The 21106-nt window shown below is 40.0% G+C and overlaps 1 protein-coding gene across 7 annotated transcripts in view; it reads left to right on the top strand.

Moving 5' to 3' along the window:
• The window catches only part of LOC100710251 (suppressor of tumorigenicity 7 protein homolog), a 55781-nt gene that overhangs the window by 33794 nt on the left and 881 nt on the right, over positions 1-21106 (top strand). For 4 of the 7 annotated variants that reach the window (XM_019357934.2, XM_025909126.1, XM_005454187.4 and 1 more), the window contains 13 exons: positions 7227-7309; positions 8994-9153; positions 11089-11143; positions 11637-11752; positions 11878-11953; positions 14117-14271; positions 14432-14529; positions 14722-14851; positions 15436-15508; positions 15887-15989; positions 16793-16943; positions 17154-17246; positions 18271-18413. In XM_019357934.2, the coding sequence (XP_019213479.1) occupies positions 7227-7309; positions 8994-9153; positions 11089-11143; positions 11637-11752; positions 11878-11953; positions 14117-14271; positions 14432-14529; positions 14722-14851; positions 15436-15508; positions 15887-15989; positions 16793-16943; positions 17154-17246; positions 18271-18413 (1436 nt within the window). The remainder of the gene's footprint in view (positions 1-7226; positions 7310-8993; positions 9154-11088; positions 11144-11636; positions 11753-11877; positions 11954-14116; positions 14272-14431; positions 14530-14721; positions 14852-15435; positions 15509-15886; positions 15990-16792; positions 16944-17153; positions 17247-18270; positions 18414-21106) is intronic. The other 3 variants (XM_025909124.1, XM_025909123.1, XM_025909122.1) reach the window with 3 other exon arrangements.

Genomic DNA, 21106 nt, shown 5'->3' with positions numbered 1-21106 from the left:
GGACTGCACAGTGAAGTGTATATGATGTGTTTTGATAAATGATGTATTTTCAGTATTGTGAAATGTCCTGCAAAACAAAGCTATACTAACTTTGTGTTACTCAAATGTCAAAACTACTGTGTAGTTTAGTGCTGGATTGCACAGCTTGTCATACTGTGGTGAGTTTGAAGCATTGTCTTGGACTGGTGCACAGTGGGTGTGGTCCTCATGGTTATGCTAGGCTATGTCAAGTGTAGCAGAAATGAACTTGCATTTAAGCTGATGATGCTTAGATTCATTCACCGAATTCCACCTTTATACCAACTGTATACTGTCTAGTATAAAAACAGTATAAACAGTATAGTGTCAGTGTAGGGGATGGACATCAGCCAGGACAGCTTATGAAACGTCTTGTTAAATTCAGTGGCATAAATCCTGTATGTTTCACTTTTACTTGAGTAAAGAAGTTGCTTCAGTACTTCAACTTTTACTGGAGTGTTTTTGTTGACCAAAGGTTCTTTTTGTCGTCAAGCTGAACTAAATTGCGTCTTTGAGGAAAGAGCCGGCATTGTAGAGGAAATAGGAGTTCTTGATTTATGATGCAAAGATAAGAGAAGACAACTTGAGAGCTTTGTACACAAAAATACATTAAAAACATGACAGTTTTATCCTGATATTGTTTTAAAAATTATTGGACGAAAAGATATTATTGAAATTAAAATTCCTAGTGCAGTGTATGTTGTGCACATAAATAAATGCATTATTCAAAGAATCAGAATGGGATTAGAGGGATCTGTCGACACAGGAGTCAGCCATGCTGTTTTGAAAGTATTTCAAAAGGACAGAATGTTGATGAGATTGCATGCACCGATCTGAATCCATTTCCTTATTGATGTCATGATCAGACTGTGTAGTGTACATTATGATTTTTATAGGTCTTCACTTGGAGCACAGAAAGTAAAGGTGATCTGAGACGTAATACCTCCTACTTCCTGGATCTGGATCAGTTTTAAAAATTGAAACATTTCATTAACTTAAATAAATATTAACTTGTTTGGCTACAAACAAACTACTATGGAGAGAACAAAAAGTATTTGCATGAGATTAAGGTGCTGCAAAAGCTGCACTTTGATGAGTTTGACTGCACTGTTCATCAGAGTTGGGGCTTATAATTCTGATGTATTTGACCATTTGGACGTGGTTCTTTATTATCGTCCTTCTAAAAGGATCCGTGATTTTTATTTAAAACATAAATTAACTGACATCTTACTTACTCTTTCTTTTCTTGTAACTGATGGACACACATTGTGTATGTGCATATATGAGATAGAAGACTGTGTGTATGTCTGAATCTGCGTGTTCACGTGTGTCTCACGTCATGTCTTTTATCATTCCAGTCAGGCCAGCAGTCTGCCGACTGCCCCCCCCCCCTTCAGTAAAGGTCACGTCTCTTGTTGTCTCCAGTGACATTTAGTCCTGAATCTGCCTGATAGAATTTGTCCCTCCAATTCATCTTCTTACTGTCAAACCCGACTCTCTCGCTACTTTCTGGCTAGTATTAACTCTTGGTAGTAATTGTAGTAGCCAAAGAGGCTAAAGGAAAGTGCAGTTAGAGCATGAAGTGTCACCGGTTTGGGTCATGGCAATGTAACAGAAATAAAATTAGTGAATGAAGAATTGTCTCCTCACATTGGAGTTAGATTGAGCCATTAGTTTATCATCAAAATCCTGCATACTTAAAGTTTGTCAAACATGGTAGGTTCTCAAAGCCGTTTTTCATTGTAAATTCAGTAACATGAATTTGGAATAATGTAGCGCTTACTGACAGCAGGACGTGGACAGCATGGACTGGTGAACTAAGCATGATTTCAGTTAAGCTTCATAATTGTAGTTAGTCGCAGAGCAATGTAAATGAGAGAACCTTGTTAGCTGTTAAAACAGAGGTAATGTGAGGCTGGCTAGCTGAAATCAGTGGTCGACTTTTAAACACCGTGTCACAATAACTCTAACTCTTTCTGAGGAGTAAAAGCTCTTTTCTACCTCAGCTTTTTGTTCTTTGACTTGACTAGAGCAGCTTCTTGTAATCCTCAGGTCATCCTCTGTCTGAAATAAGTTGTTTCAGCACCTTTCCCTTTAAGTGAACTTCTTGTGATTCGCCGCCCCTCACAAACTAAAAGGTTAAACAGCAGGTGGTTGTGGACGACTCTTATCTGCTCCCTTACAGAGTGCACACTTGGGATTACTCGTAAATGCACTGGTCCCATCATTTCAAACTTTGGTAAATCAAAATATACCAGCATTTACATAATGCTTTTCTAGGCCACTTGAAGCCCTTTAGACTATATAAAGTATATATGTTTATACTGTTTATAAAAAGTTGGATAGTTTTTGTACAAACTAAAAATAGATCTTGTTGTGATGACCTTTAGTTAATAAAAACCATTTCACGTTTCTGACAGCCAATAAATCCAAATCCAGAATGATGTAAAACAGGGATAAATAAATGTTGTATTCTGATGTCAAGCTTTAATTGTTTTGGGAGTTTGAATGTGTGACATTTGGATTATGAACACACTGTATATTAGTTATGGCTAGATTTATTGGCTGGATGAAGAGTGCTTTTCCAGCCAGACAGCAGTGGTTGAGAGACCAGACACTGCAGACTTACAGCAGCTGCTAAGCCTGTTTTTCCATAGACCTATCTGAAAGAGCTTCTCTGCTGGGATGAGAGCCTCCACTTCACTGCAATGAATAGCTGTCCAGCTGCACTTAATTTATGCACGTGTGTGTTTCTGAGTGCAAATGAGGCTGGGTTTCTGAATCTTTTGTCCGCCTTTCTTATCCTCCGTGTCATTCACAGGAAATTAACATGACAACCCAACCAAAATACAGTACGTTGCCAGTATGGCATTGTTTACGTCAGCTAATAAAATCTCTAAACTTTACACCAAATGCACGAGGGAGATGTCCTGCTTTGTCGCCAGAAACCAGGATGGTATTGGAAAATTTGCCATTCAGTGTTTAATTACAGCCTTGACTTCTACCAACTATTTACAGATAATCAACATGTCGATCGATCTTTAAATAATTTTTGTTTTGTAGTAATTCCCCGGGTTTTGCCCTTTCCCTTTAGTTTTAGCTTAAGTCCACGATCACTCCCTGCCAGGCTGCGACAGGTTTACTTCAGTTCACATTTATCATTATGCAAGTTTGTGGAAATAAATAATTAAATGACAATCTTTGATTAAGTTTAATATGGGCACAATTTTTCCAAATTCAATGAGTAATCATGATCTCAGTATCAAACAGAATAATTGAGATTATGATTTTTGCCCTCTTTTAAAAAATGTTTCTTTATTCTTCTGTTATGTCTGTTTAATCATCAACTTCAGTATGCGTGCAGAGTGGCTGTACAAAGAGCAAGTCAGCAGATGATTGTGTGGAAAGACTTACCTTTACCTACAATCCTCAGCCACTCCGTAGTGAATCATTATTTTATGTCTGAAATGTTGGCTTGAGGCTAGTGCTGTTTCCTTTTCTTGGATTTAATTTTTAACCAAAAAAACTTTTTCACACATAGCTGAGGCCTCTGGCTTTTCTGCTCCCTAATTAAAGGTGCTAGATTTTTAATTAAGGGGTGTTAACTCGCTACCATTTTGTGAGCATCACCCAGTTAGCAGTTATTTCCTTAAATAGTTCAATATTTTTTTTCCACTGAGTTCATTTTTGCAACGATCCAGCTCAAATTTGCCTTTTTATTTTCCTCTGCGCTGTCATATATAAACCATTACAATGGAGGAAGCTCATATTAAACATGGCCAGAAATAATGAGGTCAGTACAAGTATTCTCCAAGATCCAGGAGCCCAAGCTTCAGTCTGCAGTAATTGCTCAGTTTCTGACAGTCTGTGTAGAAACTTGATATGATCATCTGAAGCATGGAGGTCCTCCTACCTCGTGTTTGTCTTTTGTTTGTGAGGGGCAGTATATGAAAAGGAAGCTGACTTAAATTCAAGGTAGCTTATTAAGGGATTGGAGCTAAAAGGGTTGTTTTAGCCTGTGGATGACCTGAAGAGCTAAACGAAGGCCCAGTGAAAATAATTAAGGATTGTTTGAAATGTGTGTCATGCTAGTCCAAAGGTAAGCTGGAAATGGTCAGTTTTTCTTTTAATGTGACCAGTATTAGAGCACAATAAAAGGCAATCCATTACCGGTCTGAATAATAATGTGAAATATAATAAAATATAATAAGACTATGTTGTTTTAAACATATTTTTATTTTCAAAAAAGACGGACAGTGAGTAGAAATGTCACAGTTCAAAATACCAGCTGTCACTTTTGTACTGTAACACCCGTTCTCAGAACAAAATTGCAAACAGAAGACAGAGGACTCTTGGGGTTTTTCGTAGACCAATCCTAACCCTGTAAAATTTAAAATTCAGCTTGCTTATCCCTTTAGGGTCTATATTTGGTTCAATTTTTGCAGTTACACTCCACAGTACCTGCAAACTAACACGCTAACACAGAACACACCAGAAGGAAAAGTTTATACTGAAGCTAGATGGTTTCAGCGGAGTTGTGAGACCTCCCATTTGCCCATGAGACGACATCTATTTTCAAAGAACAAAATTTATGTTGTCATTTTGATGTTTCAATTCAAACACCAGTAAAAGCAATGGAGTTTCAGACAGAGAGCAGAGGCATCAAGAGTGGCTCAGCTGAAATTTGTAGCACAATAGACACGGTTTCTTTGAGCCCAATCCTAAAATGGTACAGCTGTAATGGTTAGTTTAGTTTTTATGTGCAGTCACTTTGATGGTGGAAAGCTGTGCTGTAAGATACAGGCAAAACACATGATTAAATATTGCTTTTTAATGTTTCTCTTCTTCAATTTCTTCTTTTTAAATCCAGCCTTCTTATCCCATTGAACTGTCATTTAATGAGAGAAGAGGCTAGAAAAGATTTGTAGACCTAAGAGTAAGAACAAAATTGAGTTGGTTTTTGTTTGTTCGTTTTTAACTATAGTTAAAAACAAACTAATATTACTGCAGGCTGTCAGGATTCAGGCAGTGTGGCCATCATCTTGTTAAACTGTAATCAGGGTGTGTTGTTTTGCTTGATGGCTGGTAACACTTTTTTGTGGACTGATTGAGGGATTTATGTGAACAAAACTGTGTCTGTAAATGAGTGCTACCCATAGTGAATCTGAAATGACTTTACATTACTGTATACAGTGCACCCCGAATATACAGACATGGACAAAGCTGTTGATACCCTTCCACAATTTAAAAAACACAAATCAGACTTGATATAATTGGATATTTAAATGTAAATATGTATTTAAATTTTGCACCACCACCTTTTGCAACAATCAAAAGTGCTAACAAGTGATTTCTGTACTTCACAATGACACGTCTGCATTTGCCAACAAGTAGTTTGGCTGACTCTTCCCGAGTACCTGTCAAGTGCTCTTTTGAAGGACGGTGTCTCCACACTGCAATTTTCAGATCTTTCACATAATGTTCAATAGAAGATTAAGATCCTGGCTCGTGGAGGGCCATTTAAGAATAGTCCAGTGTTTATTTCTCAGCCTCTCTTGAGTGCTGTTAGCGGTTTCTTTTTTTGTTTTGGACCATTATCCCGTTGCAGTATTTTTCACCTTGGTAGCCTTGGCAGTTCACTGTGCCAGATGCAGTAAAGCAGCTCCAAAACAACAACCCCCCCACCCCCAACAGTGGGGTGGTGTTATTTTCTTTAAAGTGTCATTTTTCCACCTGTAAACATAGAACTGATCTGAGTGGCCAAAAAGCTCCAGTTTTGTGTCATCAGTCCAAAGGACTTTGGGGCTTGTCAACATGCATTTTGCTCTTGTGTTTTTTTTCTGTCAATAGTGGAGACCAAGTGTAGTTCAAAATGTGATGGATGGTGTGATCAAAAAGTGACGTATGTTGACCTTGGAGTTCAGCTTGAATGGTTTTGGATAGTTTCTTTCCATTTCCACATCATAGGAGGTTGACTGCAGTCCCATGAACCTTATACTTTGTAAGAATATTGGCAATTGTGGTCACAGTAACATGAAGCTGTTTGGACATGATCTTACAGCCTACCATTTTAATTTAGATGCTTCTTTCTGAGCTCTGCAGACGGCTCTCTGTTGCTTTCTCGAGTCAAACATTTAAAAGAATCAGAAAAGATCAACAGGCATTTGAAGTTGCACAGAGATCACTCTGCTGATCTTTCCAAATCTGCTGCTAGTAGAAAATTATGGTGCATGCGGTTCTAGACATTCCCCTTTTCCATATTTAATCACAGTAATTGGAGTATCCACAGATGCTTCAACTGCAAATTTTAGTAGAATATTTCAGGTTGTTTCAGGCCATCGCTGTGTGAAGGGCTCTGTGTGATAGTGGAGTAAGAGCAAACACTGATTGATTTTTATTTATTCATTGCTTTTAAATGTAGCGATTCAGAGTAGAGGCATTTCCCAGGCACTAAAAATAAATATTGGATAAATAAAGGCTTCTGTATGCATCTCTGACAGTTTCTTTATAGTGAATCTAGGAATGTCATTTGATTTGTAAAGGCTTAGCTTTGTTAAACTGTACACCATTTTTAATCTGTAAAAAATTTATAACTATTCACTTTGAAATAAATCCACTTGGACTGCTTCCAGCAGTGCACTCTTGCTAGAATCTCAACCTATAATCAGCTCTGTCAGTGTGACTAAAATGTAGGCTTTAAGAATCTATAGCCAGAGTTTATGACCACACTGAGAAAATCGATCTCTGTTTCTACTATATTAACCTTTTAACAGTTATTCAGACGTCATCCAGGCTTCCATTTTTGTGCTATAAATAACATTTTCATGACAAAGCTTTGCAAAATGCTTCCAAATATGGTATTTCTGTTAAGGCTGCCAGTTGAGCTCAGTTTTGTTTCCGTTTCCCTGAAGTTAAACTCTACCTGGGTTTCTTAGTGTTCTGTAATTTCAAGTGTGAGCAGCAGGGTTCTCTGGGAAATGCCAAACACTGCATGTGGATGACGTGTTTTTCATGTGCTGGAACCATAAATGTCTCTCAGTCTTTTTGATGTCTTTCTTTACCGTCTTTATTAGTCTTCTTTATAGACATGAACTATTTTTTTTATAAATATTCAACATTTCAAAAATATATTTTCAAAAGTACCTCCCCTATGATGTAGAGGAGGCCTTTTTTAATCTGCCTTTATTCTTTCTGTGTCTTCCTTGTAGTAAGCATGTTTCTCAACACCCTGACGCCCAAGTTCTACGTGGCTCTGACAGGTACTTCCTCCCTCATATCAGGACTCATATTGGTAAGATGTGCTTTATATTTTATATTTGTTGATTGTTGAAGCTGATACTGGTCAGATACTGGTTTAAATTTATTATAAATAAAGAAGTAATTTTTATTTGCAAAGTTGGAGTGTTTAAGTTGGCTGCCCTGTTTATACTTAAGCATACAAATATCAAATATAAATAGTGTTCAAACCTCCTGCTGTTAAATGGATCTGTTTTTTTTAAGCAAAACTCACATCCTTGATGACTCTTACTTGATCACTGTGTGCTTTTACTTGACATTCTCTTTCATGTTAAAAGGAGAAAATTAATTTTCGGAGGTGGCCCCCTGGTGATTTTATGAGCCTGGGATATAATTTGTTAGGGCTTTAATCACACATTCACAGGTCATATAAAGCTGAAATGGAAGGATATCAAACCTCATTTGGTCCTCCATGAGATTATCTCCCTGCACTATCAGTGTTTATTCTGCTGCCTGGTGCATCAGAATGCAACACACTGAATGTTTTTGTGCTTTTTAAATTACCGAGAACACGTGCTGGGTTGTTTTGTTTGGGATGTGGAAAAAGATGAGAATAGAACTCTCTATTGCTGTGCATTAAACAAAAGACGCTCCAAGTATTTCATCTCTTTTTCAGGTTCTTCACAGAGATGGCAAACTGTGTAACAGTGGTTGGTGCGCAGTTTAAAATAGCCCCTCTCTTAATTAACTCACTCTCTCTTCCCCTGCGGGCGATTGGCCAGTGTGCGTAGGCTGCTTGGAAATGGTGTTGAGCTCTGCACATGCTCTGTGAAATTATTTAGAAATGTGGAAGCCAGCTGGTTTCATCGAAGCAATAGTGTTCGTTTGTCTGTAAGTGGGAGAGATGTTTATGTCCCAATTAGCTCATTTTCCAAGATTCCTGTAGGAGCCCCATCAAAATTTGATGTCATTTCCTCCTTCAAGCAGAGGCTCCACAGTACATCAGCTTAAGCAGATGGCAGTCTGTACAACTGGTAAAATAATCACGTTTAGATATTAATACTAGAGCCCTTCTAGAAGCAAATCTCACCATATGGAAATGCCTCCGGGCACTTGTTTGAGCAGTTGTTTTGAAGTATCTAAACTGAGTTTCATTGGTCACTGGAAAACAACTGTGTGTACAGAATCACCATCATCATCATCATCAAGTTAAATTAAAATTCTCCAATAAATGTTATTTTTATTTATTATTTTATTATTGAGTGCCACGTTTTGTCTGCTAAATTCCATCCAATCAAAGAGTAGGTTTCACTGATTGGATCCTCTCCTCCGGCTGAAGGTGGTAATTGGTAAAATACTGGTGAAGTATACCCAGGACCTCTGTGGTTCAAGCTTGACTCCCATTGATACAGACAGTGTTAATCAGTCCACACTCAGATTACAGTAATAAAGATGTGTTAAAGCAGATGGAGAATAGCGACTAGCTAAGCTAGCTGCTGGAGGTGTTTTCTCAGCTTTACTAGCTAGTAATTGTCTTTACTTTGTTCTGATTAAAAATGGTGTGGCTGGCACTGAAAGTAGATTTACTCCCATTTTAAGCAGGTTAAAGAGAGAATTATTTTGTTAGGAGGTACTAATTTAAGAAGAATATGCACAAAAAATGTGAACACTTGAATGTTACATCTTCATTGAATGAGCAGTTAAGTGAATGAGTTTCTGTCCATTTTTCTCTCTTTCAGATCTTTGAATGGTGGTATTTCAGAAAATATGGGACCTCCTTCATAGAGCAGGTGTCTGTGAGCCACCTGCGCCCCCTGCTGGGAGGAGTGGACAGCAGCTCTCCCAGTAACTCAAACGCCAGTAATGGGGAGGCTGACTCTAGTCGGCAAAGTGTGTCTGGTAAGAGCTACATTTGTGATCTGCTTATAGATAAAGAGTGCAAAAAGGTGACTTGGTCTCCCACTGAAAGAGCGGGGTGGAGGAGAGGGATGTCTGGATGCATCTGCTTAGACTGCTGCTCCACTAACCCGGATAAGCAGCAGAAAATGGATTTGTTTGTATAATCATTAAGATTTGGAGAAATACAATTCTTTAAATAAATGTACTGTTAGAATTGTACAGTTGAACAATGTAGTTGCTGATTTACAGCAAAGGCAGTCTAAGAAATTAAAGGTTGTCTAGAAGCATCTTCCACATGCAGAGTGAGCTGTGTGAGCGTATGACTTCTCCATTAGTGATGCTTTGATCTTGGTTAATCTGTTGAATGTATATTTGCTCGTCTGTGAAGTCTTTCATTTCAAAAGAGGAAAATGTCTCTGCTGAATAATTCCCTTGGTTACTTGCCAGTGATAAGGGAAAACGTTTATGCTACATAAGCATATACATAATACAGCATGAGTCCCAGCCTGCTTTAGTCCAGACAGCCTCTGACTATTAAAGAATCAGAAGCAAATAAGAGTTGCAGTAACAGTTTGGTTAAATAAGCTCACCCAGTCAGTTTAACGGCGCTTTTTTGAGCGTTCAGTCGTTGAACTCTTTGTGGAGACGTGATGCAGCCGCTTTTGTTTTCAGCCAAACAACTTTGAGTGAAATAGGATTATGTGTGCTCAAGTGTACTAATCCTCCGTTTGCTGGCTAATAATCTGCTCTGTGAAAATCTCTCAGCTCAATTCAGAGATGGATGTCGCAGCTTAATATTTGTCTTTGTCGCAGACGGTTTTCAGTGAACACCCGTGATTGATTAGTCATGGTTCTGGAATTGAATGTGGTAAAGCGTGAATTTTGTGCGTGTAGAATTGATTTATTTCTAATTTGACTTTGAAATTCTGTTTTATTGTCAGTGAGAGGCTTTTGTATGTTTTTTTTTCTTGTTTGTTTGTTTAGGCAGGAGAGTTTGTTATTCAGTTAGTACATAAATCAGTGCATAAACACATAACAAATAATTTTCTCTGTTTAAATCGTTGGTAATAGAATATGAGTTTTGCAACGTGTTGGTTTTTTCATGGATATTTTAAACAATCTTCTTGAAAAAAGGCAATCAAAAAATTTAAGTGAGCTCCTTATTCTGATTTCCAGCTTAATCTTTTCATTCTTAAACTCTACAAGAGGAGCTTTGCATAACTCAAAATTCAAAATAATCTGTATTTATCTTATACTGGGCCTTGGTGCAGGTCATCCACTATGTGAAAGAAGACATTAACTCTTTACTTTTTAAGCATTTGTGCTTGAGATGACCACGTTAGTGATATCTCCTCAGATATCTTGACATCATAAAGATCCAAAAGTAGGCGGAAGCAGTCAGTCTGCAGTCTGAGCTTTAGGCTTCCAGGGATTACTGCACGTTTGAAACTTTTGCTCTCATAATTTTCTCAAAACTTAATCCTGAGTGACACGGTGAGGGGGCGTCTCAGCTCACGCAGAGCTCTTTTAGTTTGTTCAGCGGCACTCGTCATGTGGATGTTTGATATCAGCGCACTGTAAGCCACGCTTCTTATTGGTGCATACTCCAAAAATGTTTTGGCTTCCACATTATAAAAACCCATATAGTTAAGCTCTGTACTAACATTGATGTGTTCAGTGCCATCAGCTCAAACACAGGCTTGCCAGCAGTGTAAGTTTGTGCAGGAGCCTGTTTGGTCACCGAGGAGTTAGAAGGCCTTTCCTCTGTCAGCCGTGCTCTCACATAGATCCACGCGCCAGTCAGGGAGCTGCAGGGTAGATGGAGATGGCAGAATGCGCAGTCGAACCCTTTGAAGTGTGCCCAGTAAGCTCAGTGCCAACTTTGCCCTTGACACTCATCACTACTGTTGTGTTCTTTGTGTCTCCCCTCTGCAGAATGTAAAGTATGGAGAAATCCACTGAATTTATTCCGCGGAGCTGAATATAATCGGTGAGTGACAACAGCAAAGCAACCTGCATCTGAAGAGCCCCAGCTGGCTTGGAGTCAGTTTTCCATCGTTCTGTCTGATCTGCGTCTTCTCCTTTGTTTGCTTTTCCAGTCTTTCGGTCTTTCTCGTGTCAACTTTCCTGCCTCTTGAGTGTCATCAGATTTGTTTTGGTCTTTATTTTCTCTCTTCTGCCTTTGTGTGATTTTATTTTTATGTCTTTCCCCCTACTGATTTGTCTCTCTATTATGTGCCATTCTTCTTTTGTTATCTTTTTGATGTCTTTGCCTGCGTTCCTTCTATTGAGTCATCCCCCACTTTTTAATTCCTCATGTTGTAATTATCCAGTTTTTCTCTTCAGCCATAAACCCACCAATCAGAATTGTTTTCCGTTTGAGCTTTAGCAGAGGCACGTTGTTCATTTTCTGTGTTTTGGATAGGTTAGCCAGTCAGTAGCTTATTATTAAAGCGTGTCGTTCTGTCTGTGCTGGTGTCCAGGTATACTTGGGTAACAGGTCGAGAGCCGCTGACATATTATGACATGAACCTGTCAGCACAAGATCATCAAACCTTCTTCACCTGTGACTCAGACCACCTCCGGCCTGCTGACGCCAGTAAGCAAACACACATTCATACATATGCTGTGTTTATAACCATGTGATTTGATTTAAGTGCAGACGGCGTAATGTGACCCCTTTGACATATTTATATGTTAATATGTTTCTCTGTGTGGTGGCAGTCATGCAGAAGGCGTGGAGAGAAAGGAACCCACAGGCTCGCATCTCTGCAGCACATGAAGCTCTGGAGCTTGAAGAGTGAGTTTAAAACTTTTTTCATGGGTTGAAGACGTTAATAAAAGCAAATTGTAATAATCCTAAAAAGAATTTGCTACTCTGCAGCCATCTTGGTAGATATTAGGGCAGTTTTTTGAGATCCTGTCTGAATGAATATGGAGAGAGCCATCGTCTGTATATCAGTAATCACCAAAAACAGAACAAAATAAGAATGGCACACAATATAGACTGATAAAGACAAACCACTAGAAATAAAACTAAATCATACAAAGGCAGAAGAGCGTAAATAAAGACTAAAACAAAACTAATGTCTAGAATTACTTGTAAAATCTATTGAGTTGCTCAAAAAGCTTTGTTTTGTGTTTTTTTTCTCCACAGGTTGTATTTCTACTGTGGATGCACACAGTTTAAGAACATTACATCTTTATTAGCAACTCAGTATTGATTGCATAAATGTAAAGTATGTTAAACTCATCCCCACAGAGCACTGAAAACAGGATAAATGCGTTAAGCCAAGAAAACAGTAACTTACATTTTACCACAAGAACAATCAGCACCATAAAACTGAATCTCTCATCAACCTCGACTTTACAACTGCAGCAACAGGATTGGCTCAACAGTCGGATCTCCCCCGATTTGACTGTTGGATCGCTCTCTTTCAATTTAGTTTATGATCCTTCTGGAAATTCATTTCATGTCCGTGGACAGTGTTGAATAAATACAACCACAACAAAGAAGAAATCAGTTAGAGATGTTACATAAATTTAACAACAAAGCAACACTGGAAGGGTATCTTTAGCACTGCAGTGCTCTGTTGTGTTCCCTGTAATCTCTGAAGATACCCAGCAAATATACCAGACCATCCTTGGAACATATGACAAGAGTTTGAGAAATTCAGTTTTATTCTTTCAGAAGGCTTTTTGATATTTTACCCATATTTGTCAAAGCTAGAAAATTAGTCTAAAGAATTTTCCAACTTTGAGAAAAAAATTTATCATCAAATTGAGTTTGGTCAAATCACTGACCGGCTGTATTTAACTGGTACTTTTCTGATGGTTATTCCAAACATATGTTGTGCACATACCAGATGAAATCAAAGGAACCTATATATAAAAAATAATAATAAATGACTATACCATAAGTACTACATCTGATTTGAGTTTGGCCAGTCTTCTCTTCAGCAGTGTCTTGGGGCACCACTGTGATGCTTACAGCGCGGCTGCTATTTATACATCTCTCCCTGCAAGTTCCACTGTGACCACTTTCAGTCGAGTATCTGTGTTGCATTCTGGATCGCCGCCCAGAATTGTGACCCTTTAATTTGAATTTCAGTTTGGGGAAGAGCATGAAGTTGAAGGAAGGAAGTAGGAAGATTATGAGTAGCAATAGTGTTGGTGTGCACACAATGGCACGCTAGTTCAAACCCTGAAAAGTCGGTAAAAATGAAAATTTTGTGCTTTTATTTATTTATAACTTGTAATCACTGATAATTTGTTTATGCTGATTCCAGTTAGGGAGCTGAAAATCAAAACTAAGAGCTGATCGTATCAGCCAAACATCTTTTAAGATTTAGTATTTACATATTCCCATCTAGATGCCGTACAACCAGATATGCTTTTGCAACCGTTTCAAAACTAATATTATGAACTTTTACCAAAAAATTAGCTCACAATCATGAATCAGACCCCAAGTCCCAAACACTACTGTTGTTTTTAGGTCCACAGACTTCAGTTTGTAATAATTTGGAAAACTGTAAACTGCAGGTTTTGTTGGTGTCAAGGGCAGATCTGAAGCTTCTCATCACAGACTGGCCTTCTGGGTACTTCCATCATTCAGCGGAAAGCAGCTTTAGTTTTTTTTCATGAAATTCAGGTTTATTTTTAGGAGCATTTGTGACAGCCAAGCCAGTGCAGAGGAACTGTGTCAGCACTACATGTTGCTACCAGCTTGTATCAAGGCCGTGACTGCAGGTTGACTCAGAGGAAAACTTCTTTGATCAGTGATCTGTCAGACGCCGCTGACAAGCACACGAGGCTCAGGAGCATTTTTATGTCTCAAGGAAGCCGCGCTTTGTCTGCAAACGAGGAACCCCGCTGAGAGGCGTTAAATGAATTAAGGAGTCTATAAGAGGCTATGCAGCAAGTTAGTTATTACTCCCTGACTTCTTCTCATCCCCATCTACAGCTGTGCGACAGCATACATCTTGCTGGCAGAGGAGGAGGCCACCACCATCATGGAGGCTGAGCGATTATTTAAACAGGCGCTAAAAGCAGGAGAGGGCTGCTACCGTCGCAGCCAACAGCTCCAACATCATGGTACACAATATGAAGCCCAGCACAGTGAGTATAATCCATGCTTTAACACATTTCCTAAGCCAGTAAAAAGGGAGTTTGCAAACAGTATGAATGGTAGTCCTTGTCCATCTCAGTCTCTGTTGCATTTTAATAAAGAGGACTGCAGGTAAGCGTGATCTGATTGAGCTAAGTTGTGTTTTTGCAGGAAGAGACACCAATGTGTTGGTGTATATAAAGAGGAGGCTGGCCATGTGCTCCAGAAAGCTCGGCCGAACAAGAGAAGCAGTTAAAATGATGAGAGATGTAAGTACACAACCTGCCAGAAGAAAACACACACAAACAGAAACACACACAGTGTTGTGCATTCATTTCTGAATGGGTTCATTATAAACAGTCACATACAGAGTATTTTGAGGTAATATAGTGATGACCCAAAGCTCATGTCTGCTAACTGTGCATGTGTCTCCCCCTGTCTGGTATTACATGTAACAACAGTTGTGTGTTTTCCAGTTAATGAAGGAGTTCCCTCTCCTCAGTATGTTCAACATCCACGAAAACCTGCTGGAGTCGCTACTAGAGCTCCAGAACTACGCCGACGTCCAGGCCGTTCTGGCCAAGTATGACGGTGAGTGGCACACACAGTTCAGCGACACTCAGCCACCTGCGAGCAGCTCAGTGACTGTCCTAACAAAGCTGTATTTAGTTACTTGAAGGTAGCTGAGTATAGACACCACATTCCCTGTCGAGTGTTCATTGTTCCTCAAGCAGCCCGAGCTATTTTAACAACTAAAATGCCAGAGTGGGGTCATTTCTGACCACATATCTTATACAGCAGGGGCGAATCCATACATCTGTTAAGATGTATTATGTAAAGCAGGTGTCACACCATCTGCAGGCATTTGGTATGGTGATTGTATGGTGATGCCCAGCATGTTCTGCAACTACTTTTCTACTCCTGTCTATAGATATTTACATGGCACAGCTGAGAAAGAGAGCAAATCACACTTGAAGAAAGTCTAAGCTCTGATAACAAAACACACATGAAACCCAAACTCATTAAGTTCATTCACAACCCCCTGTGGGCATCCGCAGTATTCTTAAATACAGCCCTCCCCTCTAACTGTTACCTGTAATTCCAAACTTTTACCACATTCATTAAACTCCACCCTGTCCTTTCTGTCTCTGTCTGTCTTTTTGTCTCCTCCACAGATATTAGCTTACCTAAATCTGCAACAATATGCTACACAGCAGCCTTGCTCAAAGCCAGGGCGGTATCGGACAAGTGAGTATTACTTTTCATCACATGCAGTGCTTCTTAAGGGATCTGACATTCCTGTACTGCTATTTAAGAGTTTAAGATAGGGTTGAAAATGGCTCCAGGGAGGTGCTCGGTATCAATGAGAGAATAGTGATGATGTAGAAACAGTGAGACACCTCAAGGTTTGTGAGCTGTTACTGTGAGAGGTGAGCTTTCTGCCTAATCTGATTGTTCAGGTGCAGGGTGTGGTATGTATAATAAATGCTGCAGTTGCTTAAACTTAGCTTGTTTTTAACACTTCATAAAATGTTTGTTCTTGCCTGTTACTATATCAATGCATGAGAGGTATGGATCAAAGTAACCTCATGATGTAGAATCACGACCGTCTGCGTGCACATGCAGGTTCTCTCCAGAGGCTGCGTCCAGGAGAGGGCTGAGCACAGCAGAGATGAACGCAGTAGAAGCCATCCACAGAGCGGTCGAGTTCAACCCTCATGTCCCCAAAGTGAGTTGTGATTACCCCACACACACACGCACGCAGATTGTTTGTGTTTAACAGAGACGTGTTAATAAGAAATAGAAGATGTAAATATGCCAGATTTTAGCAGAACTGCTCATTTACATGTGTAGCCCCTGTGTAAGTCACATAAAACAAAATACAGCAGTCACATAAAAACACACAAGAACCAAATTCAAGCAATACATCATGAGAAGTTGAGTTAAGCTCGGTGGGATGAATCTTAAAGTGGGATATGTTGATCATATCTTTTCTTTCAGGATTTACTTCCTTTACTGACAGTTTGTCCAAATGTAGTTCACCTATGAGGCACTTCTGGTGGGGCCTGTGATCCCTTTGCTACTGCCAGTGCTTTCTTTTATACATTCACTTAAAGGAGGTGGACCAAGTCCATGTAAAACCTTGTTCCTTGTGTTATGTAATAACTGGGAAAAAATAAATAAATGTGCATGTAAAGTGATCCCAGGTCATAAATGATTATCCAGTGCTGTACACAGCATATTCATAAACGGCGTGCAAACACAAGCTAGTATCAACCCCTGTCTCAGAATGATGTTGGAGCAGAGTGTATGCTGGCCCCAGTCAAACAGCTTGGTGTTCACACTTGGTGCATTGAATTGTAATAATGTAACTCTGCATCATGCGTTGTTGTGGGTTGAATGCGGCCATTGAACTTTATTAATGGATACACTGAGCTACTTTTAATGAATTTTCTTTCTCATTCAGATGTCTGCTTTGTTCTCTCTCCTTCTCTTCCTTTGTTGCTCTCTCCTCCTCCTTGTTCCCATCAGTACCTGCTTGAGATGAAGAGTCTGATTCTTCCTCCAGAACACATTCTGAAAAGAGGCGACAGCGAGGCCATTGCCTACGCCTTCTTCCACCTACAGCACTGGAAAAGGGTGGAGGGGGCACTCAACCTTCTGCACTGCACCTGGGAGGGCAGTAAGTACATGCTAACACACACAAACACACAATCATGGCTGCTAAATTCAAGCAGGCTCCATGAGTTGGAAGTTGGGTAACGTGCACTTTGACAGCTCAAATACTATAAACTGACAGTATTAAAACCTTTATTGGTGATTATTTCTAAATGATTCTGGAGCTCGTTGTTAATTGCAGAGCTCTTTGTTTGTGTTTTTTGTGTGTTTGTAGCTTTCAGAATGATCCCATATCCTCTGGAGAAGGGTCACCTGTTCTATCCTTACCCCATCTGCACAGAGACGGCAGACAGAGAGCTGCTACCCAGTAAGACACGCTCTGATATGCACGCACACGCTTTGTAATGCAGTCAGGGCAAAAAATGTTATATATATTTTTTAGGGAACTTGTTGTAAATTTCTGTGTTTAAAAAGCCTTTAATTAATTTTGGGAGGTTGTAAAAAAAATGCTTCTTCATGTCAAACATCTGTGCTGAAAACGCTGTTTTGGTTTTTTTTAATTACACTTTAATTTGAGAATTTGGTTGACAGAGTGTGTGTGTGTGGGTGTGGGAGGTTGATTGTGAGTGTTGTCCTGATGTCTGCCCAGAAGCTTTTCTGTCTTCACTCACAAACCCTTCATTGATTGAGCTGGCCTACAGCCACAAGAAGCAGCACAGCAGTCTGTGTGTTTCTCTGAAAAGGCATGCATGTTTTTTTCAGCTAATTAAAAATGAACATAAATAAGAAATTAAATGGTGAATCTATGTACCAAACATGACAGCATGCTGTATGTTTGACCTTGTTAAACTTCCTCATCAGAAAAGGTTGCCTTCGTTGTTTTTCTTTAGAATACCTGCCCTCAAATGTGCCACCTTGTTGATAGTTATCCAGTAAAAGCCAGAAAGATGACCTTTGCTTTAAAAAAATGATTTGGCTGAGTACGTCATGGACAGCTGTGATACCGATTGTAATTTGATGGGAGGACTGTAAGTCTGACTGGTACATGCCCATAGTGTCTGTCCATACATGTGCACATTTGATATAGCTACATTTCATTTTTAGTGTCAGGGCTGTCACGTCTTGGATAAAGTTGAAGCGCAGGACACTTAATGAGCTCCTTTGAAACTTAAAATAAGCAACGTTTGGTAGCTTAGTCATGAAGCATCTAGTGCTGAGAACTGACGTGATCCTCGAAGATGCTGATGGATGTGTACCTCAAGAGAGTGTTACAGTTGATTTTAAAAAACGAACAAATCAGCACCTGGTGGAGTTTGTTTTGAGGAGTAAGAGGTAGAAATGTTGTACTCTGAACTAATATTGTGTTTCTGTGTGTCCGTCCTACGTGGAAGCAGTGTTTCACGAGGTGTCGGTCTACCCGAAGAAGGAGCTGCCCTTCTTCATCCTCTTCACAGCTGGTCTCTGCTCCTTCACTGCCATGCTGGCTCTGCTCACACACCAGTTCCCTGAACTTATGGGAGTGTTTGCTAAGGCTGTGAGTACACACACACACACACACACACACACACACACACACACACACACACACACACACACACACACACACACACACACACACAGGAAAAAAATGAGGAGAAAACTTGAATTTAACAGATAATGTCCAGATTACTGTGTCCTTCTCTGTGGAGAGTCTCCAGAGAATAACTCAGTGACCTTTGACCTTTTCTCCATAGCTTTATTTTCATTAAAAAAATAAATTACTGGGTGAAATAACATACTGGATGACTTCTGACCTTTTTGCTTGTACTACCCTCAGGAAAATACACCTATCACATGACGCATGGTTCAACAAATCATTTTCCTTGTTTGCTTGTAGTATTTGTCAGTATTGTAGTCTTTTTCAGTTTGGATATTTTTATTTGATTTTTATCATTTAATTTGTGGCTGCATTCTTTTTGACAAGTGAGTTAGACATGCAGGTTTTTATCACAGACAGAAAGATAGAAAGAATGTGTTGAAGTCACACAGTTCAATGGTTAAATGGTTAAATGGGTGTCATGGGCAAGGACTGTACTGGCTAGAGGAGAAAATGAATCCCATTACTGTGTGTAGTGCTGGGTAGCTTAAGCTAGGACATTATAGCACAATTTATTAGTAGATTATATGAAATTTAATATGATGTGCAAAATAATAAAAATGTCGTGGATTACATCCTGTGGTCCCTGTTTGGACTCATCCTTGGGTGCCACAGGTATCACAGTGACAGAGGAAGGGGCAGCAATGGCTGTCAGCCTGCAGCAAAACTGAGTAGAAATCTGACAGATGTAAAGGTCATGGAGTAAACAAACACTTTCTGTGAACACAGACAGTTTGTGTTTTAGCTGTGAGTGAGAAGTGAGCGCTTCAAACCACGCTGGAATAAATGGCATGACAAATGACTCTTACAGGCTTTTACCCACGTATGGTTTGTAACACACTCCTGGTGTCGGCTCTTGGATGTCCATCAGAGGAAACATGCTTCACCAACAGCTATATATGTGATAACTGCATCATGCTCACATATTATATGTGTTATTTGCACATGCTCCTAAAATCATTGTGCATTTTACTGTCCTCTTGGATCTATTTTTAATCACAAACGTGGGAGAATTAGTCACACTTTTGAGCTCTCCTCCACAAGTGTTGTCTTGCAACTAGTTTCCAACACACTGCCAACAGTTGCCCCATCCATCCATCCATCTTCAGCCTAAGCAGAAAAGTCCAGACCAGATGGCCAGGGGGGAGGGAGTCCCTCCTGAATGACTGAACTTCTCACCCAACCTCTACAGCTGAACACAGCTACCCTTCAGAGAAATCTCATTTCTGTTATTTCAGTCATTATTCAGAGCTTGTGAGCATAGGTCAGGGTAGAGACGTAGATCGACCGGTGAATCGTCAGCTTCACTTTCACACAGAGCTCACTTAACCCATGGGTTGAGGTGAACCCTGCTACTGTATATCAAGCCAGTATCTCTCAACCTCACCAGACTCCTCCAGGGAGGTGAAGTTCATTGTCCTAGTACCCAGCCTCTGCAGCCTGTAATCAGACTGTCTCTGCCCCTGACTGCCATCTGATACACATCCTCACATCATCGGCGTCCTTTATGTGAAAATATCGACAGGATCCAACTGACTGGCAGAAACGCTATAGTAGCCAATCATCTTGCCTGTATACTTTTTTTTTTTATTGTTGTTGTTCTGAGGCAACCTTCAGACATTCATCTTTTATATGAGCAGCCAGTTGAGGGCGCTGCCCACCCTCTGCCTCCTCCTTTAAACCTGCAGCTCTGTGCTGCACCCCTGGAATGTGGGTGAGCTCATCTCCCCACCCTGATGTGACACTATCAGCAGATACCATCTACCTGCTGAGAAGTAGATCACTGCAAGGAATACACACACAGCATGCATTTAGTCTGAAACCAGTATGTAGACAGGGATAATTACACTAAGACATACCAGATCAGAGTAGTGCCAATCACAGATGCTAGTGGTTGCTGCAGACTTGATGTTTTATGGGGAACTGTGAGTGGACAGATGAGGCCTTGCTGGCAGTTTTTGGAAAGTTTTCCAGCTAAAGTTGACTCCAGAAAAACTTTACAGGTGGCTTCCAAGGAAAATACATGGCTACTGGCTACGTTTACTTTTTGATCTCATAGATCGATATGTAAATTCCACATTTGTTCAATGATCCATTTTAATATCTGCACAGATGATCAACTTGCTTGGGTAAATGAGTCGGGTTCCCACTGTGACTGAATGTAAAAGCAGCACAAGAGCTGCTAAACGTATAAGTCACCAGTGATTCCCTAGACCAATAAAACCTTAGACTTCATACTAACATGGTGTCTTGGAGAGGTCTCTCCCTGCCGCCCACACTGTTCAAACACTACTACACACATTTACTTTGAAGTGCTCTTTGAAGCTAAAATGGAGATGTGAGATCTGATGTGTGAAGCAATCCTCAAACCACCAGCTGCCCGGCTCACACATGCAGGTGGAGTCTCTTTCTGCCCCTCCACAAACCCTCTTCGTGACCTTTATCTGACATCTAAGACAGTAGGAACTTCTGTGAGCTGCTCAGGTGGAGCCCCTATCACCCCTCACCACCTCTTTGCTAGTTGTTGTCAAAATGCCAACCTGAGAATGAGGCCTGAGTTACACTGTACACAGATGGAGGCTTCGTGCTAC

This window comes from Oreochromis niloticus, linkage group LG7 (genome assembly GCF_001858045.2).
Source record: "Oreochromis niloticus isolate F11D_XX linkage group LG7, O_niloticus_UMD_NMBU, whole genome shotgun sequence".
Taxonomy (NCBI): Eukaryota; Metazoa; Chordata; class Actinopteri; order Cichliformes; family Cichlidae; genus Oreochromis; species Oreochromis niloticus.
Note: the sequence above shows the minus strand (reverse complement) of the source record. Positions and strands in the feature narration are given on the sequence as shown.